The 23,383-nt window shown below is 41.1% G+C and overlaps 1 protein-coding gene across 3 annotated transcripts in view; it reads right to left on the bottom strand.

The window, feature by feature from the left end:
- Window positions 1-22,906, bottom strand: part of USP3 (ubiquitin specific peptidase 3) — a 41,571-nt gene extending 18,665 nt beyond the window's left edge. The window contains exons 1-3 of one of the 3 annotated variants that reach the window (XM_054642506.2): window positions 22,477-22,906; window positions 6,082-6,142; window positions 4,218-4,349 (exon numbers count right to left, since the gene is read on the bottom strand). In XM_054642506.2, the coding sequence (XP_054498481.1) occupies window positions 4,218-4,349; window positions 6,082-6,142; window positions 22,477-22,606 (323 nt within the window). In that variant the 5' untranslated portion in view covers window positions 22,607-22,906. The other 2 variants (XM_054642507.2, XM_054642508.2) reach the window with 2 other exon arrangements.
- Between the last annotated feature and the right edge of the window lie 477 nt (window positions 22,907-23,383).

Below are 23,383 nucleotides of genomic sequence, written 5' to 3'. Positions count from 1 at the left end.
CTCAGAGCACACAGGCCCAGTCAGCCAGTACACAGTGTGGGACCCCAGCTGCACCAGCACAGCCACACTGCTGCTAATGCTGGAGCTACTGCTGAGAAAACAGGGCATGGAAGCAGATCCAAGCTCACTGAAACCTTCAATGAGAACTTATTGCTGAAAGAGAACTTCATTGCTCCCATGCCCTGAAAAAACCTTATTTTTACACACCAGTTTAGCACATGCCCCAAGATGGAAGAATAAAACCAAATACATCAGAAAGCGTCAGGGTCCTTCCAACACTGGAAAAGTAATTTTAAGTTTCACTTAGAATCAAGACAATCTTCTATTTCTCTTTTTAATAGGTAGGTTTTTTAAAAAGCCTCTCTTGCAACACTGAGGATTCAGCACTACTATTAGAAATAACAGCATTACCTCCAAACTATTTTGGAGAAACCAAGTAAACAGATTTAGAAGTAGTTTATGTTTTAGTAACTTAAATCTGCTAAGCCCACACACCTTAAGGGTAAACTGCTGAGAAATTACATCCTATATGTGAAGCTGCCATTCAAAACAGCTGCCTAATTTATGATCCTCAGCATTATTGCAAATTAACAAATACCTTTTTTGGATACAGTAGCTACAGCAACGACACAGAACAAATTCTATACCTTGCAGAGGGTCCCTTATATGGCTTGGCACACTATTTTCCTCTATACACTCTATTTTTAGCCTCTGCTACTTCCAAGACCTAGCCTCCTTTGCTTCTAAAATGGCATTAAGCCAGTGAATATATGCACTGCTCTATGTGAGACCATGAGTGCTTACTGCTGGTACAGTGCTTAGGAGGGACAGAACTTCATGCTGTATTTAAAAGCCCTGACTAGATTTGAAGAATTTGAAGGATAGGAAAAATTAAGAAAAGGTTTCCTTAGTTATGGCAACACCTTATATGAATAAACAAAGAGCTCAAGTTTTACTGTCTGGATAAAAGGCTTTTTGCTCTTCTTATTTTCACTGATTGTAGAAAATAATGCAAAATAATAGGACTAAGCAACCTCATCTTCCAATGCTCATGACACCAGCACAGTAAGTCTGGTTTGTTTTTTAAAGAGAACCCTCTTCACAGAGACTAAAAAAGAATTTTTCTAAGTCCTTGACAGTTGGTTATTTTTACACCAGCCAGGAACACACACACACACACCCCTGACAAAGCTGTGTCCCTTTAAGGGGTAACAAGGAGGGTAATGGATGAGAAATCTGACCTGCAAACTGTGTCTGGGATTAAATGAACACAGGAAACATATTATGCAAATATGTCAACAGGGGAGCCTTTCTTCTTCAGTGCCAACTGTCTGTGCACTAGCACAGAGAAAACCAATTCACAAGAGTCCCCTTTCAGGAAAGTGGGGCTCTTACATGGATCATTTTACTTCTCGTGCACAAAAAAAACCCTAACACAGAATGGGAAAGCACCCTCTGACAGTTTGAAGACAAAAAAGATCTGTACTTCTTGCAAACTCTTTGTGTTGTAGTACTTTAGAACTAACTGAAAGGCTGATTACCTCCAAAAAGTGGGATTCAGGACTCTCTCTCTCAGCAGAGTCTGACTGTTTAGTACTGCATCTTTTGTCTCAAAAGCAACCAAAGAATCAAGTAGAGAGCTGTACTCTTGTAACAAAATATTAACAAATTCTCTCAACTTTTCCAATGGTAAAACTGAGCAGCTGAACAGGACTGAGTAAGCAAAGAACAAAACCCTCTGGAAAGACTGCATTACAGGTTATGGCATGGCCAAAGGAAGGCAAAGGATCAAATGCTGCCTTCTTAGAAATCCCATACAGGCCTGTTCACTGATACTATCATGCAAGCCAAGGAATACAGTAAATTGGGATCCATAAGATAAAAATGGAATAAGAGCATCATGCTCAACTTTGTGCAGTAAACAGAACAGCACATAAAAATATAAAAGCATTAAAATAGCTGCATTATTTTTACAGTAGAAATAAAATTCAATTAAGTCTTAAGATGGTATTTTATTGACTTTCAAATTATTGAGGCAGCCCACCCTGGTAGCATAAAATACTCATCTTTCCATAAAGGTTCACCTAAAAGAACCACCATGGTATAAACAGACTGTCTACTGGATTCACATCCACACTGCAGTTCACAAATAGGCTTTGCAAAGCTATTGAAAGCCCATTCACTCTCCACAATACCTAATTATGTCTCAAATGTACCCAAACTATTAGCTTTAACTGGCAGCAGCCTCCACAGTACTGTCCAAAATAAAGGCAGAAAAGTTCATCTGGATGCCTTCTGTTTCATCTTTAAACTTCTGTGCTCATTTCAACTGGGCGCAGTAACAAATTCAAGTATCTTTCCCTGATTATCATGTGGGAAAAACCTGAACTATCCTAAATGAAAGCAAAGATAAACTGCTTTTGAAACTTGTTCACCTTCACATTAGCACAGGGGTTAAAATTTGCTGGTGAATTACCTACACAACAGGAACTCCCCAAGGCAAAGCTGGCTACAATTAGTTCCAGTTCATCCACAGATGACTCAGCCCTGGACTACAGCAGCAAAGGCATCAATGCTGAAGTGCTTCCCTTCTGTGCTCCCACAAACACCTCCCCAGGTGCAGGCTGCCTGCCCTGCCCAGCACAGCTGGGTCAGTAACACATCCCACAGCCCCCAGCCTGGCTGCTGGGATTTTGCAATGCCCCCACTGGCTTGGGAGAAGGTCAGCAGGGTGCTCAGACTTGCTGCTCTAACTCACCAAGCCTCAGCAAGTTCAGAACACTCTTTGTCATAATGGAGATATAATCAAAGACTTCAAATACCCTGCTAAAATTCCTCCACAGATTATTACCTTCAGAATGACTGGAAGACAGGGTATAATTCAAACAAAACAAAAAGCCACAACAGAGAACTCAGCTGCTAGCAGTACTGATTGGGAAAGTGAAACTAGCTTCTCATAGCTGTCACAATGCTGGTAACCTGTGCAAATTTACCCCTTGGAAAACTTGTCAGTTTTCTCATGTATTCACATAGGAGCAGATAAAAATGCCGGTCATTAAAATAAAATGCAAATAAAGCAAAATTCCCCTACATCACAAAGCTACTCAGACCTTTAGTCTATGCTTAAATACCTACAGCTGATTCCACCATCTAAGCAGTTTTTGAGTTGCTCTGAACAACATTTCTTCAGGTGAAATCACATAACTGGGGTTTTACTTGCAGGGGATAAAAATGTTTGTTACAGAAGCATTCCTCATAAAACTACTTCATCAAACAGACTTTTTTTTTCCCTAATGAACCACCCAAAAGACACCCAACTATTTGAATAAAATACCCATTAGAGCAGCCACATATCCAGTAATTTTACAAGACCATAACAGGGATTTCCCCGAGATTTCCACTGCTCAAATCCTGCTCTGCCACACTGCACAAGTAACACCACACATGGGGACCATGGAGCAGCTGCCCATGGGGAAGCACCTGTCAAGAGGTTCCCTTAAGGGGGAAGAGGATGGAGGATGCTGAGGCAAGCAGTGCTTTCCACTGACTCCCAGTCTTTGCCCTCTGGGGAACAAGGAAATGGGGAACCCAACATCAGCAGCATCAATATTAAGTTTCCCTAAACAGTGCATATCACACTGCAAGAACCCCACAGAAGGAATCAGCCCAGGCCACTGTGCTGTTTAAAGAAACATTTCTGACTGTTTTCCTTAGTCTTGCTAGAGACTTGATGCTGCTTCCCAACAGGATCAGCCACTTTCCCAGCCTCACAGAAAGTACACACACAGACACAACTCCAGTTCAGATCTCTTGGACAGGAACTACAGTGTAATAGTTTACCTTCTGAATTTTGACAAATAAAGGACATGTGAAAGGCTCACCAGCTTGATGGAAGGAGCAACACCAACCAAATGGCTTTTGCAATTAAGAGGTTTGGGTCTCCACACACCCCAAAGCAAAAAGCAGCAACTCCAAAGCCCATAGCACTTATTTCCAAAGGTTTCTTTGTTTAGGACATTTGACATGTGAGAGTTTAGTTACAGCCAGTAACTGTACAGTGCTGCAATAGACATAGAAAAGCAGAGTGTTCCAAAAAGACAGGTCTGGGAAGCAAAAGATGAAATGCTCAAAAATGTGTGTAATATAATACTGCACAAGAGTCTGATGTTTTTGCCTGTATATAAAAAGTTGTCAAATTACAGTGTTTAAACCCTTACCAGTATGTACTGTAACTACTGCAATCCATACACACAGTATGCTGAACTTTCTCCTGTTTTTCTGTTTTCTTATGATTGGTCATAGGAATCTGTGCATCTTCATAATGCTTTTTTGCATGGCCATTCACATATCTAAAATAAATGTAAAAGAAAGAAGTTGATACTTCTAAACAGCTAATCAACATTCATTAAAAAAACAGCAATAAAAAAGGTATCCAATATTTACAACAGCATCAGAAAGACAATTCATTTGTGTGAAAACACTGGCCAAATCTTCTAATGTTTTCCCCCTTTGCTCCCTCCTGTGGTCCAAAGTGGCCCCTCCACCTCCTTGACCAAATCCCAGGATCTGTGCTCCTAACAGACTGATGCACTTCCACAACTGAGAAAACCCTGAACCCCCTTTTTCCCATACCTCTAGTGCACTTAGTTCTCTGCACTGCCTTCACATATACTCTTCTTACAGCTCTACCTTTTCTCCCCCAGCACTTGTATTTGGGATCCCTTTAACAGAGTGCTGACTCCCATTTCCAGCTTTCCCATTCTGCAGCATGATTTAATGTTACAGACATCGAGTTCATGAACTTGGGCTCTGGAGCTTGTTGTTACATAAGGGAATAAGAAATCTAAAATCCTGCAGCTCTTTTGCTGACATAATGAGCATTTTCATGCTCAAAGTTTGACATATAGGAAATTAAGCACCTTTAATTAAAAAAAAAAAAAAAAAGAGCCCTAAGGTGTATTTTATTTTCTCATTCAATTATTTTCCATTCTCAGGATGGGAGATGTTTGGAAAGACAAAAAAAACCCTGCATAAATAACTGACTCAATATCTACCAATTGCACATAAGAAAGGCTATTTGGAAACAGTAGTAATTTTTTTAAGATTAGTAACAATTAAAATATTCCAATTATTTATTGCACACCATTGCATACCATGAAGTATCTCCCCCTCTCTTAGCTCCCACCAAGTATAAATTTATTAAATAGAAAAACAGAGGGGAAAAAAGGGTCAGTGTCAAAAACTCTTAATAGGACACATTATTAAAACTGTAGCACTTAGTGATACCCAGATCAAACAACCAAAACCTGGAGTTTCATTCAAACCACATTAAAAGACAAAATCACTATGTTTAATGATGCTTTCCCAGAATAACAGCACACCAGCACAGATGTTACCCAACAGAAGAAATCATGTTCATGCCTCAGATACTGTCTAAATGTCAATACTAACTGCATTCCAATAATCTGTGCATCTCAAACATTTATGCAGCAGCACATTTTCTACATTATCCTGACATATAAATAACAGCATGACTTTATAATTCCTCCACAATTTATTTGGTGTACTTCAACTAATACAGACATCAAGGTGAAGTCAGAAGGAATTCTGATGGCAGCTACCTCTTACATGCTATGGCAATAATTTTAGGTCCAAAACTACACTGCAGTACATTTAAGCCATTTCCAGTCTCAGGTAAATAGTTGCTGTTTCTCTCAAAATAAGCTGTGCCAACTTGTGGCTTTGCAACAACTCTTATTGTGTTCATCTTATTGCAAAAGAAACATCTTGCACAGAATGGAACTTTACAATAACCTACTGAACTATCAGCTCTCCACACACTTTTTGAACTGAGCAATCAAATTTACTGCCCATTTTACTTTAAAAACCCAATGAAATAAAACCCCCATATCTTGAATGTAATCTCTGGACTCTCCTAAAGTAGCAAAGACCATGTTAAGCATAAACATACAATGTTAAAGGTTTATTTCAGGGAAATTTTGAACTAACTCCCTCAGAGTGAAGCAACAAAGGAGAAAGGTAAAGGTGTGATGAAGATTTGCACACTAACACTGTACCCACCTTCCACAATGGACACTCGAACACGTCAGACAGACCCAGGGACTTTTATTTGACCGGCACACTAGGAAAGATTTTAAAAAGAAAAGTGTCAAACAAATGAAGTCTACTTGATTTTAAAACACAATACAAGAATATCAGAATGACAAAAACACTGGCAAACATTCCATTTTTTCTTTTGGCTTTTAGTAACAGTCCAGTGAACACAGGATAAAAAGCTATGGCACTTCTGTTTTATAAAACTTGTTCTACAAGAAACCATTTTAAAGGAGACACTGCAAGAAGCGTGGCAATCTGATAAGGAAGCACACAGAATAAATTACTGTGCAATGCATGCTAATACAGACCATTTATACCATGTGTATTCCTGTGCTGCAGTGCTCAGACAGAATTGTGTATTTGACTTCACCCTCAGTCCTGTACAATCAGCTGAAAGGTTAACATGTAACACCAGTGCTGTGCTTCACAACCTACTCAAGACATCAGATGATGTTATCTAAGTTTTTGGCTGTCACATTTTAAATCTAGAAAATTTAAAATATGGATATTTCAAGCTAAAGGGCCTAAACAAAAAATCCCAAAAACAAACCACCCCCCCCAAAAAAAAGGCAAACACTAAAAAAAGATTGCCATCCCAGGGTAAGGCCATAGAAATGGGATATTCCAACTCTAATTCCAACCCAGCAGGTCACTGAAAGAGGGCTACGAAATACAACACTTAGATTGGAATGAAATAAAATTGTTAACAACTATCCATTACCACAGAATTTACAAAAATAATACTACACTTCCAAATACCCAACTAATATTAAGAGAAAATTAAAATAAAATGCTAAGTGCACTGCTACAAGACCAGAAAACAAAAATAAAATACAACTTCAATTATCCCCAAAATACAAAAGGGTATGATACCACACACATAAATTTTACACATCATAAATTTCTGCTGCTTGGAACAGCCAGTGAAGAGTCACAGAGGAAAGAAAAGGCACTGGGAACTTGAGGGTCTGTGAGGCCAGGGGGTAGAGAGACAACGAGAAGAGGACTGACCCTGGCTGTACGTGTAAATTACTGATATTGTTATTCATTGTGGGAAAGCTTGAGAACAGCCCTCCCTTGCTGGAGTCAAACCTTGAAACAAGAACTGAGGCAGCACAGAGGCTGCTCCAGGATAGGATCATCTGAGCAGGCTAATTCAGGACGTGTAGCAAAACTCAAGATACAGTTCACCAACTACAAACCACAGTACACAGCCTTGGATCTTAACAGTTTACTATCAGAGAAAACCAAGCTAAGAAAAGTGGTTTCTTTACCAAATTAAATGTTCATTTTTAATGGAAGGGGTCAATTTTGATTCAACAGAGAACTGGCAAGCTTAGCTATTTAGAAGAGCTAATACATTTTTACACTACCAGATTTTACTTTTTTGATTTAAATCAGAAAAAAAAGAGTACACTGCTTTTTAAACAACTGTTTTCTGCATTTGAATTTATTATTACAAATAGCTGCTGCATTTCAATTCCAAAGCTACAAAACCAAGGCATGTTTAAAATGAGAATGTTACTGTGTTACATGGGGGGAAAAAGGCACATTCTCCAGAAATATTTTGTGAAGTAACTTCTTCAAACTCTTTAGTCAAGACTCCAGAACTGCTTCCTTCAGCTGCTTTACTGGAGAAACAGATTTTCTCACAGGTCTCAGTTATCTGAGGCATTGGTTCTACAAAACCCAATTTTTCTATTTCTAAAGCTGCTTATTCCCACAGCTGTGATGGTCATCTTGCAATGGAGAGAGGGCAGCCAGGTAGGGCTGTTTTGGTTTACATTTCAACTCAGGAACATGGAAGAAGTTTGTCTAATTTGACCAAAACATTACCAAGAAACCCAAAATTTAACACTGGCAAACAGAAGAGAAAGGGAAGATCCTAAAAACAGCTATTATAAATTAAAAATGGGCTAAAGGAACCACTGGTCTACCCTGATACAATATTATTTGCTTGAATTTACAAACAGCAATGTAAAATATTAACCAGAAGGAAAGAAAAAGAAGCCAAAACCATTCATGCACTTGATCTGCGTTTAAGTGCTGTGTGAAGAAAGCACCACTTTATACTTTCCATGCCAGGAACATAAAAAAGCTTTTCCTAGGATTAAAATCCTAGCAGAAATTCCCACTGTGAAATAACATGCTTGCTTTCACTATGTTATCATCTATGCATGGAACTGGCTCTCAACCAGTAGGTCAAAGCATTATGATGGAAACTATTACTCCTACTTTCCACCCCTACCAGACAATTACAATTTCACATTCAGGTACTTTAAATACCTGTACTGCTTGTTTGTCAAGTGTTAAATTATACTGAAGGAGTGCTCATTCTGCAGGTTTAAGTGTTCTGAACAAAGTCAGCAAACAAGTCCAACCTCTGCACAATACCAAAAAAAAAATCACATACACTAAAATTTTCCATCTTTCCTATCAGGGAATAGGAAAAGATGGTTCATTTGTTTACTTTAACTTTTAGGAAGAACTTTGCCCCAATTGCATCACATCAGAAATGTGTAGTTTATCTTCTGCACAAACATCTCCACCCACAATGAACTCACACCACATGGAAGCGACTCCCACTAAGATTAAACACAGAATCCAGAGTTAAATCTGTGACCTCCAATTGCTCTGTTCTCAGAGAATTACACAACTGATTTTTTGAAGACATTGCTGGAGATTGCATTCTGTATTTCTCTGAGGCTGGCTCAGCAGATAACTGCATTAAAGCCTGGCCCTCCAGGCATTCCTCAGTTCAGATCCTGTAGCAGTTATCATCTTCCTACTTCATAAATTCAATTAGTCTGGAAGTTTCAGGCATTACTTAGGACTTTATCAAGACAGCACCATGGAATGCACAGCAAAATCACAGTCACTGTCCAGAACTACTCATAATCTAAACTAGAGGTAGACAGTTTGGCTTCATGGATAAAGACACTGCACATTATTCCTTTCAGATGGGGTACTGACATGAATACAGTAAGCTTCAAAATAGGCCAGAAGTGAGAGAGAGTGATCCATAGCAAATCCCTTTTCAATTTGAAGAACATTACACAGCCCTGAAGCTGACCCCCAAAACAGATTTGGTGTTCTGGACTTTCAGGTCACACACACTAAATCATGAGGAACGATTTTCATTTGTATAGGTACTGATATATTGGCTCCATAATCAGTTTTCCAATTGGGATTTGGAGGTTTGGTTTGTTTTTCTTTAAGCATTACTTTAAAAAGAGAGGGGAGCATTACATTAGCATCCCTTACTTTGGATTAAAGTTATGTTCACACACTGTAACCCCATTAAAAAAATTATCTGTCTTATTTAGTGGTATACAGACCAAGGAACATTGGCTGCTTTCTCAGCTTGGACAAAAGTCTGGCTACTGAAACAGTTATCAACTGCCTCAACTTGCTGTACTTTTAGAATAGATTCAAGTGGTCAGGCAAAGACGATTCTAACGCGTCAAAAGAAAAGGGAAAGCAAAGCTGCAATGCCACAATCTTATCTGAGGCCATTTGCCACCTTACATCAAAATCATCTTAATTCAGAAACTCAGAAACACAATTTTTTATCATGTAATAGGAAGAACTCTTTTACAGAATCATTTCTCGAAGTAAAACCTGAATACTGCTGTGTAACACAGTCTGCAAAGCCCTCTCTAAACGAAGAGGAATTATTAATCCATCCCCAGGAGAGTAAAGACTCATACATGACTCTGAGAACACTCAGAGACATCCATGCAGCTTCCACTTTTTGCAAATCACCGGGATAAGGTTCACTGAGTTATGCCCAACAGAATGAGCAGGATATGGCTCATCCATTGGGTGTTCTGTCACCACAGGGTCCCCACTCCATCCTGCCCCCATGATCATGCAAATACATAATTTTTGTGCTTGACTTTTTTTTCTTATTGAAAACTGACTCCAAGCACACTTGTGTGAAGCATGACTGCTCCTGGCAAACACTGCATTTCTTACACAGCAAAGATGCAGACTGTCACTGAAGGAAAGTTACAGCTACGTAAAAATATACAACAGACCCGTGGAATGAATGGGTTTGTTTAAACAGCACACTGCATAGCTGTAAAACTGGTAATAGAAAAAAGCAGCAGGAAAAGGAAGAGACACACAGGAAGCAGTTTTTGTAAAGCAGCCAAGCTCAGAAACCTGCAAGATGCAGTGTCCGCCAGAGATCTGGCAGCAGCACAGCCGTGCAATGAACACAGCGGGAGCGACCCCGGGCCAGAGCTGCTGCAGAGCTGTGCCTACAGCCACGGTTTAAAATAGCCCTTCATTGTACATAAAGAAAAGGTCACCAAATATCAGCACATTAAGAGAAATGCTTTAGTTCTTCTGTTAGAAGCACATTGACTAGAAACAAGATTAGGGTGACTAAACTATTTCCAATTGTCTCCACAGCCTTTACCAGCCTGGGCTGAGCTCTCAAAAAGAGCTGTAGCAGCACTCCCATGTTACTGGCCCAATTATAGACCTCAATAACACAGTGACCTGCACAGAAACATCTCTGGAATAACTGACCTCTGGTCAGTTCACTTTATGTTCACACAATGGGTCAGCTATACCAAAACAAGCTAAACAGAGTTAAGAAACCCCACTGTTGCTCCACTCAGGAAGGAACAATATTTACAAACTTGTGGTATCACTGGTACACTGACACTGTGCTGAGGAAATAATCCCACAAACACAAGCACTTGGTGACAAACACATACCTATGCTACATAAGGACAGCATGTTGTATCATGTGACACACGTGCCTATCCAAAAACCCCACAATAACACTGTTACAAGAAATGGACTACTTTTCCTTTCCCATACCTTTACCTTAATTTTGCCTCAAAAATCTCTCAGTGTCCTGTTTAATTATGATTTAGTAATGGGACTCCCATTTTGCTCCCTAAAGAACCTAACAATTGCAGCAAAAGAGAGCTGGGCAGTCTCCACTAGCAACATGTGAAGAAAAAAGCAGCGACAATCCACACAGCAACATGAGAAACCCCTTCCTGTTAAAACATGAACCTTCTGCTGTGACACATCAGGCCTAAGGAACCCGACTGAAAGCTACCTTTTCCAAGAATCTGCAAGTAAAGGTGGGAGAAACTTGCAAGGAAAAATCCTGGTGACAGAAAATTCTGAACAAGTATTTAACCAAATTTACAAAACCCCCTTTAGTAATGGCTTTTCAAATGCAAAGATTTTCAGTCAAAAGATTCAAAGCATTTTTCAGAAAACCCATTTCCATTTTACAGATGAGAACAAGAGATTGAATCATTTACCAAATTTTACCAGCATAGATCAGAACTGAGCTTACTAGCCCATACACCTTAATCCTTTAAATTATTTTAACTGCAGCCAAGGGGAAGATTTCCCAAAAGCCATCACTCTACACAAAATTCGTAAGGTGATTTGCCAAAACAGCTCTGAATTGAACACACAGAACTTCCCATATGTAATATATAACAGGCATGAGGTGTTTGAGAGTCATCCATGGAAGCTGGTGCTCTAAGTAGGGATCACTCGAGTTACTGAGCTATGAGAAACATCAAGGAGACAAAGGCATTGGATGTGGTCCCTCCTCTGGGCTTACATGCTACAGCTGCAAAAAGGTTCTGCCCACTGCTGGAATTCACTGCTCTGCAACTCCCTCGGGATGCAGGCACAAGTTTCTTCAAAGACTGAATAAATCAGCAGAGGAGTTTTGTCCACAAAATGCCCTTTCATGCAAGATGTGAACATCCCAAGTTTAATGCACGTACCTCCTATCCTTGAAAGGCCTTCTTTACAGACAACTCCTAAATGCTGTACCTCCTATCCTTGAAAGGCCTTCTTTACAGACAACTCCTAAATGCTGAGCTAGGACTGCCAATTCCTTCCACTGGGGAACAGTGAGACAAAGCAAGAGACTGAGTGAAACTTTCACCCAGCCTAGCATTTACAGCTTTCACCCAGGCTGCAGGCTCTACAGCACGGAATATTTATGCACTCCACATTCAAAATCCACCACACAAAACACTCAGTTCTTAAAACTAAGACTGGAACCTAGGATTTTCCACCAAGATGAATGGACCAAATCACAGCATTCGAAAGCCACGTGCGCTCTTTCCTCCTGGAGCACAAACTCATAAACCAGCATATACAATAGACAGCATCTCAAGGCAAAAATTGCAAGTCTTCCTCATCACAGAACATCCGTCAAGACTGCAGGGATGTGGATATGTCCAGAATCAGACACTCTGGCATTGGAAAAAACACCTTCCTGCCAGAAACAAAGAAGCCTTAAAGAACACAGGTATCCTCCAAGGTACATTAGTATCTTTACCAGCAGCATGTAAAAATGCCTAACAGGCTATCTAAGTTCCTTACTACTAAGCACACATATACCAACATAATTGATCAGGTTCCCAGCTTCTGACAACCATTTGTGTATTTAAAAAGGCAGTTCCTTCAAGTTTACACACAAGCTTTATTATTATCTGACCTCACTGTAGGTTTACATTCAGGAGGAATCAACAGTACTGAAAAGACAGGGTAGGCCTTAACATATCCAGAGGTGCAGTAAGAATACTAATGCTATCTTATAATCTATAAAGAGGTTCCTCAAAGTTAAATACAGAGTTAAATGTGCATGGTTGTTGACTGTGGGTTTTTTTTTGTTTGGGTGGGGAATGTTTAAAGTGTATATGCATTTGGGAAAAGCATCTGCTCCATATTTAAGAAGGCCAGTAAATTCCAGGTGAATAACTGTAATGAAAGTCAGGTGACTGAAAAAGGAAGTAAATGTTGCAAGAGTATTTTGTTAACCCCTGAGCAGACAAAAGTCCCATTCTAAACAAAGAATGCAGGAAAAAGGAGCATTACAGGCTTTGAAAACCAGTGACATGTTCTACACTTAGAAGCCAGCTGGTTTTACTATCCAGGTTTTAAAGAACACTCCCATTTGTTTTCAAACTTAATTTCAAGAAGCTTTTCTTTCTCTCCTTCCCTCTGCCCTATTAAAAGAAGCTCATACATCCACTACATTTGCTGCAAACTCTTAACTGTTACCAAAAAAAATTCTATTTAACAATATGTTGCATAACTTTTATTTATAAGACATCTTTACTGCATATTTTAGAAAAACAGCATTCTAGCCAAAATGAAATCAGATAGAAGGGGAAAAAGTTTTCCATTATAGTACTTAAAATGTTTTGTTTTAAAATGAGCTAACACACACTTGACTTAACTAAAAGTTAAGAAAATATTAAGAAAATTTTAATTACATCTATATCAAAGCAAGAGAAGTCACAAGGAAGCAAGTCTCCTAGTAAGCATTACTAAACACATAAAGATGTTAAAACCTTCTTTCACAATGAAGAAAAGTCTCAAGAGTATCAAGTCCTAGCCTGACTCAAATCACATTCAAATATAAGAGAATTCAAATTCAAATCCAAAGAACATTTAAAGAAAGAAACAAACAACCCTCACTTGCAGCTATGGGGAAAAAACCCAAAGTTACTTCCCTGTCTTTATCTTTCAGCTAAAATCCAAAAGATTGGGTTTCTAGTAAGAAGACAAGTCATTTAGTGATAGTTTGTGAACTATTATGTGTTCCTGCATACCTGTACATGTAGTTTCCTCCTCCTTGTGCCAAATAAAAGCATTGCTCAGTCTCATGGAAGAAATTTCACATGGTTCCAGTGAACCATTCCCATTTACAGTGGAAAACCATACATAATTTAGCTATACTAAACACCTGTGTGAGAATATAAAGCAGAGGTAGGTGCACAACTTTTCACAGAATAGGTAGGTCACTGAAGTGCCCCACACATTCCTAACGCTGAAGAATATCACAGAACAAGGTGATCATCGGCCTGAAATTCCCTTCCCCACATTCAACCACACTGGCTTCAGGTCGGCATTCAGATTATGCAATCAAAATTCCACACTGAGAAACGGGGATGTTACAAAAATGCAGGCGTTTTTGTTGGCATGTATTCTCAGTGCAGTGATGGGGAAGCAGACAGGGAGGTCAGGAAAACACTTCTGAGCAGTGTAAATGGGTCCCCAGGAAGCGGCTGAACTGGGGGCAGGAGGTGCCAAACCCCAGTCAGGTCACTCCCACAAGTGCTACAGAAACACGATTTATTTTTTACCATGCAATAGAAGAACTCTTTTACAGAATGAGACAGCCCGAGCGCACTGCCCGCTGCTCTGGGTGAGGCAGGGGGAGCCAGGATCAGCGCTGCCGGTCACACACACACATTCAGCTCCAGGGCCGCACCGCCACCATCGCTGCTGAGAACTTCATCGTTCTACGTGTCCAGGACAGCGCAGACGTGTCAGCAGCTGATCTTCCTGCATATACCACAAAAATCACATCCTACCTGAAAGCACAGTGAAAAGTATGGAAAGACAGACTGACAGAAAGAAAACAATAGAGGCAGTCTGATCTTAATGAACAGGCATTGCCAAAAAGCATTTTTTAAAAATTACTGCCTCTATTTCTTCTTTACACTCTAAAAACATTTTTTAGTTGTTCGGCTACTTTGATAATTAATTAGCATACAAATTTAAATACATATATTTTAAAATTGAATGCTTTTATCTTTACATTAAGCAAGACCCATAAATGCTCATTGTCAGACAGCAGCCAGAAAAAAACACAGCAAAGCCAACAGTGTAATGTCATTTGGAGTAAGTCAGCAATTAATAGGTCAAAAAATGCAAGCTGGGAATAGGAGGGAAATCAGGGGAAAGACAGAAAGAAGTCTTCTTGCTTTCTTCATATAATCTAGTCTAGTAATAATCTCTTTGGAGTTGCCACTATTATATTCCTACTTCCTCAATACCAGCAAAAGACACATTAAACCATCCCTATGACCCAAAAAAAAAGAAGAAATGCATGGTGGATGAAAACATTACCAAATCGAAACATGAACTGAAGGGTAAAACCCCCAAAAAATTAAAAAGGTCAAGGTTATTGTGAGAAAATGTTATAAATAACTATGTAGTTATTATATTTCACTATTATTAGCTTTTGTAAATTAATATAGTACAGTTTGTAATCTCTTTTGATATAGTATAATTTGTCAGCTGTTTATGGTTAATACCCTAATCTCTGTGTAAACTGTATATCTTAGCATAATAAATATATGCATTATAGTTTAGGCTTTTGCAAAATATTAAAATAGAGGCTATGTGTATTAAAACTCACTTTTGCAGAAGTAATTGTAGTTGTAAAATAATAACTAATGCCTTTATTTTTGTAGCTGACTTACAATAGTGAAATAGCTAATGTTGATTGAAAGTAAGATTGTAAAAATAGCTAGAACATCTGTACGATAATATTGGAAAAAAACAGACAAATAACACCAAAAGCACAAGGAAAACATACCACAGACCCTTCAGCTAACAGTAACTGTCAAACCACAGAGCAGGGAGCCTGGTGAAGACATAAAATACAAGATTCTCAAAATCCATCTGCATTTTGGCACGTACTCTAAGAAGCTGAGGTCAAGGGTCAAACTACGATAAAGAATTCCTGGAACATGTAAACTCAAAGGAATGTCTGAATATATATAATATTCATTAATATGCATTTGACCAATGCAAGGAGAAATGATACAGCAAGAGTTGTTACAGTTAACAGTGTGTTTCTAGCAGTTTGTCACACACCCCAGCACTGGGTACTATCCCTTTCATCCCTTATTAAACCTGTAAAAATTTTAAATACTGAGCTTTGTTTCTCACAGAAAATACACCTATTTTGACACAGATATGCAGATGCTCATATTCCCACCTATGAATTACCCTGACAAATCAGTATTTCCCTGTTTGATATTGATCAGGACTGTCAACCTCCATCCCAAACCTGAGGGTATCACCTTGCTCCACAGGCACAAAGCTGTCTGCTTGCATCATGGGGACAGGCCAACTTCCAGAACCACCACCACCACCTTCTTCTGCCAGGCTGCCTGGGGGTACTGGGATTAGATTCACCTGGGTAATTAAATCTGCCACAGAAATCTCAAACTACGTTTACAAGATCCAAAATTATGCAAGGTATTCCGAAGGGGGGTAACCCCAGAGGATTGCTTTGACATACCAGATAAGACTGCTAAGTGAGATGAGTACACTGCCAAGTGTACTCATCATGTCAAGTACCATTTAACACATCCTCTTATCATCGAGGAAAATAACTTTTAAGGACAAAATCTTACACTACTCCCATACCAAGGACACCATAAAGCAATCCCAATTCACTCTACAATAAAATCTGTTTCCTCCAACAATACTGAAGTATAAATCAGAACAGCCTTAACTAGTTTTCAGATCAAATTTTTTTATTAAATTGCACTTTCTAACCTTCATGGAGTATTTTAATTAATGGTTTTTAATCACTTTTTACCTAGGTAAGGAATGTTAGTTAAAACAGAAAGCAAAGCATGAACAGGGTACTAAATGAAGTGAGTGTTACTGATCAAATAAGAAATGGCTCAAGGATTAATTTCATTCCAAACACTGGGTCTGAAACTTTCACTCTGTCAGCCTCAGATACACGTGAAAAAAACCCCCAAACTTAGCGAGTCTAAGTGTGCCAGCCTCAGCACCTTGACACGATCAGACAAACAAAGCATAATGCACTGATATTGTTAAACACCTGCATGCCCTGAAGAGCTTGGGAAAGGCATCTGAAAATCATCCTGCTTACACTGAAACCAGCTGTAATGAGATTTACCCTCATCTGAGGAAAATCAAGAGTCTGCCATGCACACACGAGTGTCTCAGCCTGCTTCCACAATGTCAGATGATCCTGTCTCCTTACCTGCCACACTTTGAAGACTCATTTCAAAGCACTGCATACTTACAACAGTCAGTAGCAAAATTTGCCCTTCAAAGTTGATCTTCAAATAATCATGAACATTACATCTAGTTTCTCAAAGGCAATGTATTAAACATCTACTTCTTAACTCTGAAGCACCTCTTTCCCAATGTAATGTTCAAATTTTGTGATAGATTACAACTGTTGTGTAGAGCATAAACAAAATTTTCAAAAGAAAATCTAGAAAATATTAATCACCACCAATTTAAATTTACTGACTTGTAGAAGATACTAAGCATCTGAAAGACTCGCTTCTTTTTTGCAATTAAAAGAAAATTTCCATCTAACTTACGAGACCAAAATGAAGACTTTTATGCTATCTCAATAAATGTGCATCTTCTAACAGAACTGGTTCCAAAGCAGTGTGCTCTACCTCACAGGCCAGGGTGGCTGCTAACCCCATGGTCAGTTAACACATCAGTACCCAATTCAAACAGGGGAAAAAAAACCTCTAAAAAACCAATTTTAAGGAAAACAAGACTGAGTCTGAAAGAACATAAATCTAACAAGCTAACTTAAAACAACAGCCAGGGAATGAATCCAAGGAGATATTACAACCTATAGAGTTACTTACAAGCATTCCTGCATAGCAGCAACCCAGAGAAATGAAAAGGTGAAAGAGTACCCAACTTTGAAATTAAAATTATTAAATAAAAAGGGGTAATTTTAAAATATATTTACTTTGTCATTTAAATTTCAGAATAAATCTGCAATTTCCAGGCCCAATAATTTTCCAGATAGAGGGTGACAAATAACGCTCACACACACAATACAGGCCATTAGGTCCACACACTGTCCATGATCTCACCCTAAGTTTACATGCAGAGAAATGAAGTTTTCTTAGGAATAAGGTCCTACCTAGCCCTCTCCAGTTTCAGCAAGTTTTCCCTCCTCCTATATTACAGTAATAATGAAAAGACAGAAGAAATCAGGACCTCTAGTAATAAAACTGGAAAAGCAGACAGAGACAGAAATACTTATGGAAATGGAGAAGCAACACTAAGAAGCAGGTGGGATGAAAAGGAAAGCCAAGAGGGTAAAGCCTGTACCTGTGCTTTTACACTATACTTGTTTGGGCACTGACTGCAATGGTCCAAAGCCAGAAATCACAGTGTGGCAGAATGGCATTATCTACCCAGTGAAAGCAGAACAGTGAGACTAATTTAACTGAGAAAACCAAATCTGATGGGGGCGGGCAGGGAAGCAGCAAACAAAAAAACCCATCAAAAGCAGCCTGATCCAGTGCAGTCATATTCCTGAAAGCTCTACTCAGCCCAAAACATTTGATCTCAAATCTAAATAAGCACTCAGGGATATCCGGGGTTATTCTGAACAAACTGAATTCACCAAATATTTTAGTAACTTAAAACACACACAAAGAAAGTTGTTAACTCAGCATAATCACTGCTCATGAGGCCTCAAAAAGCTTGCTCGTGCTGGCTCTCCTGACTTTCGTATTCCCAGTGTCATTTCCAAATCCCACAACATATGTTTCCAACCATTGGTACAATTACAACTCTTATGCAACAGAAATCAGAATGCAAAAAGCTGATGCCAGGCACATATATTCAGCTTTTGCAGGAAACACCAGTCTGCAGCCAGAACTGCTCTTCAATACTTAACAAAATTATGTTCTTTAACGGGAGAAAAAAGCATTCAACTGACAGTGATCTGAAAAGCAAAATCATCCTGCACAAGTGCAATTCCCCTTAAAAAACCCCAAAATCACAGAATCTCTACTTCAGCAGGTGCAATCCTATCAGTCCACAGTTGTTTTTCTAAAGATAGAACTTCAAATTCGACACTGAACAACCAACGAGCCCAGTGAGAACAATTAATGAATCCTCAACCGCACAGAAAAGAGTTGGAAATCTGCTCCAGACTTCCACAGGTGTGCTTAGGAGATTGCAATCTTACTTAGGTGGGGCAGGGCTCCCTGTGGTTTGATGAGTCTATGAAAAGCTGTTGAGAAATACCACATCTGAGCTGTTCCAGAGTACTTTTCATAATTACATGATTTGCACAACAGTGCTGAAGGTGTGGCACATCACACAAACGCAACAGCTTCAGTCTGTGACACAGCACCGCCAGTGCCTCCAGCTACTCTGCTTCCAACTTCTGCACAAGTTTCAGAAATTAAAGTGCCGTGGAAAAACTGCACTCCAATTGGAATTAGCAGATATCTGCCCACATTATTTCACATGACAGCACTGATTAAAAGCCATTTTCAGTTTCTATACACTTCTACTTAGCATCTGTATCTCCTCCTAAATGCCCAATTACAACAACAACCTGCCTATAGATCTGCAGAAAAAAAACAAAACAAAACAAAACAAACCCCACCAAAACCATCCTGCACTCACTTGATAATTTTGAAGCTTCTCAAAGCAAACACATGCTGCTTTCTGCACTGCTTACTGTACACAGCAGGCCTGACTGGATTAAATACCAAGGGAAAAGCCCACCACTTTATGAATGGGGGGCCTTAAACTCTCTGACTTCCAAACTACCTAACAGGAACATAACAGAAGACAGAGACACTCAAAAATGAACATACTGCATTACTTATTAGCTGAGAGCAAACCCGTTGATATTTGGATCACACCCTTGCTGGCAATGCTTCCTCCCAGTGCTTTTTTAAGAATCTTCCTTCATCACAAGGCCTCCAGAACAACTCTGGCAGGAAGCTTTCAAGGGAAACTTATTTAGGCCATGGGAGAGCAGCTCAGGCTGCATTCACTCCTCTGACTGACTTGCTACCTTCAGTAAGGCTGGCTTCCAAATACCAGCACCAAAACCAACACTCCTCCACTACACAGTGACACAATACTCAAGATCAAGCAACAATATTTAAAAGTGCCTCCATATTACCTAGTGAAGTTATTGTTGCAATCAAGAGTTTTTGTGGAGAGACAAGGAAAAAATACTTAACCAGTGCACATCAGTCAGCATGGCAGCTACAGCTCCACAAATCTCTAGAACCTCAGATAATGACAAAAATAGCCACTGGCAGTCTGAACTAAAACTCACTCTCCAACCTATTCTGCAACATTTTGCTATCACTGGCACATCAGGTGGCTGCCAGAAAGTTTCCTGGATCACTATCCTTTTCTGGAAAGGTCAGCAACAATTACAAACAGGACTGACAAGTTCTGAGTTAGTTTAAGACAACATACTTGATGAGAGATGCCCTGTAATTACAGACTGCAGAAAACTGCCTTCCAAATACTTTTCTACAACTGGGACACTACCACCACCAAACAGAACTAAAACGACACAATCTTAGAAAACAGCATCAAAAGCAATAGCAAATGCATTAAATTTTGACAAGGTATTAATTTACATGCAGCATTGTCTGTTTAATTTTATATTACAAAGTTCCATCAAACCCAGCAAATAAGACATGGTATCTAGTGTGACTTGACATAAACCAGTATTACGTATCTTTAAAAAAAATAAAAGTCACCAAAACGAGTACAAACAAGAAGACAGTACTCTACATACCATTAGGCAGTTAATGTAGCAATAATCACATACTACTAGCTGGAAGTGAGAACCGAGGCACTACAGCTTTAGTATAGTAGTAGAAATACAACAGGTATTTTTAAAAATCCCGCAATTTCATTTGTTTTAAATTAACAAGAGCCTGCTGTTTTCTCACTGGACTGCTTTAAATTCAATGTACCTAGCTTTTTCCTCTAGCCACTTGTTAAGACTTCTACAGCTATCTACATGAGTACGTGTGATTTATCTTTATTTTCTGAAAAAGCATTCCAAACAAAAAACTCCCTTAGATATGGTGCCATCATTATTCAGTTCCCAAAAAGCCCTCATACCTTCCTCCTGCCTCGCTGCTGTAAAAGAACTCCGGTGATTGCCCAGCAGTTGGCTCTCCCTGTAAGTGCTGGTTTGGGAGAAACTCCTCTGAACAACAACAAAAAATTTGTTCTAAGTGCCGAACTTCTTTGCTGAGAAGCAGAATGCATAGGAGGGTACCCATAAACTGGCCATTATTTTAAGCTATGAAGTTATATTAATATCTCTGAATATCTTTTTAGTTTTGGTACTTTTATCTAAGCTTTCTGAAGGGCAGTTCCCTACTGCCATATGCTTCTTGTTGACAACATTGCTTACCCATGATATTCTGAAGATAACAGATGGACTTACAGAGTTAAACTTCTTGTCAATAATTTGTTAGTTTTTATAAAAAACCATTAGGGACAATAATTTTTTCCTGTACTTCTCATTTCCTTCTACTCATTTCTCCACATGACTCCACTGTTAAGTGTACATTCTCTAAATCAAAAGCATTACAGAGAAAAATAACTGGTTTTGCAAAAGGAAGCAGAAATACTACCACACCTTGGCTCCCGGAAACTGCAATCAGGAACAAGTTAAGTAAGCAGCAGCCTTCCCACACCAAGGCACTGACACTACGAGACAAAGGAAAACCATCTTTCCTTTAAAAAAAAAGGAACACCTTAAAATACATCCAGCCCTTCAGTGCTCCCTGGTTGGTCATTCCCAAAGGAGGCTTTCTCTCCTTCTCTCCAGTGCCCACAGGCACAAGTCCCGCTGCTGCTCTAAGCAGGGCCTACTTCCCACATGAAACCGATATAGTTGTGTCCGCTTTCGTACGGAGCACAACTGAACACAACTACAGCAAACAAACAACAAATATCGGGGATTATCTGTGTAGAAAGCCAAATTTAAAACACCTGGCGCACGGCACGTTTAAAGGGAATGCCTCTGAACAAACATGATCATGTGAGGGACAGTAGTGATGATAGGATTATTTGCATTATTAAATCAATGAGCAAAATACTAAAAAAAAAAAAAAAGGCATCTCTTCACTCCTACTGACTCACAGGCAGGTGAGCGTGACTCCCAAACCCCACAGACCGCCTTCACTGAGACGCTCCTGGGCCTGAAGGGGGGTCCCAAGCGACGCCTTAAGCCGCAACAGTCTTATTAAAACTACACTCTCTAAAGTCCTTCCAAAAACGTGTATTTAAAAAAAAAAATAGGAAAGTAATCTCAGACCAATTTGAAGAACACACTGACCCTGCAGTTGCCAGCGGCTCCTCTCCCCTCAGCCGCGGTCCCGGGACAGAAGCGAGCACGCAGCTCCTCCGGCAGACAAAAGGAGCGCGGAGCGCGGCCCCGCACAGCTCCGCGGCGTCGGACGTTGGTCCCGCCGGGACAAAGTCCGCTGCCCACCCCGGGCCCGACAGTACCGCGCTGGTAGCCCGGGGCAGGGCCGGGGGCCGGAGAGCAGCCCCCGCTCCTGCCTCGACACGCGGCTCCCCCGCGGGCGCAGCGGCGGCTGGAAGGCGCAGCACCCTTCAGAGGGTCCCGCGGGGCGGCCCCGGCGGGTGGGGGCCGGGGCAGCCGCCCTCCCCCGCGCCCCCGAGCCCTCCCCCGCCCGCGGGGCGCCCTCCCGCCGCCGGGCAGCGAGGACAAAGGAACGGCCGGGTCACCTCGGGCCGGGAGGGCCGCGCAGCGCAGGCCGCACTCACCGCTGCAGCACCAGGAGGAGGGCGAGCCCTGCGGGAACTTGGCCGAGTCGGGCGCGATGCAGACGCTGGAGCCGAGGTGCGGGCACTCCATGGCGGGCGCGGCGGAGCGGGGCGGGCGGGCGGCTCCTCGCGGCGCTACAGCGGCGGCGTCCCGCGCACAACAGCCATCTTAAGGACGGCCTCCCGCTCCGCGCCGCGCGCGGCCGGGCCGGGCTTTGCGGGCAGCCGCCCTCTCTCCCGTCCGCTCCGCGCGCCGCTCCCCACCCGCCGGGCTTTGCAGGCAGCCGGCCGGCCCAGGGCAGCGGCGAGCGGCGCGGCCCGGCCCGGCCCGGCCCGGCCCGGCAGACAGCGGCCCCGGAGCTCGGGGAGGGCTGTGGGGCAGAAGGACCGTGAAGAGCATCCGCTTCCAACCCCTGCCACTGGAACACATTGCTCCAGGCCCCATCGAACCTGGCCTTGAACACTTCGAGGGATGGGGCATCCACAGCGTCTCTGGGCAACCTGTGACAGTGCTTCACCACTCTCACAATAAAGAATATTCTAATAGCTAATCTAAACCTGCTCTCTTTCAATCTGAACCCGTTCCCACTTGTCCTCCATCACTTCATGCTCTGCCATATAGTCATACCCCATCTTTCTGGAAGGCCAGAGTTAGGTCACCCTGCAGCTTGTCTTCTGGCTGAACAATCCCCAAAGTTCTCTCAGCCTTTCCTCGCAGCAGGGCTGCTCCACCCCTCTGGCCAGCTTGGTGGCCTCCTCCAGCAGCTCCTCGTCGTTCCTGGGCCGGGCCCCCGAGCAGAGGCAGCTCTGCAGGTGGGCTCTCACCGGGTGGCACAGAATGCCCCTCTTCCCCTGCAGCCCAGTCCGG

Source organism: Agelaius phoeniceus, chromosome 13 (assembly GCF_051311805.1).
Source record: "Agelaius phoeniceus isolate bAgePho1 chromosome 13, bAgePho1.hap1, whole genome shotgun sequence".
Taxonomy (NCBI): Eukaryota; Metazoa; Chordata; class Aves; order Passeriformes; family Icteridae; genus Agelaius; species Agelaius phoeniceus.
The sequence above is the reverse complement of the archived record's forward strand: the minus strand, read 5'-3'. Positions and strand labels throughout refer to the sequence as shown.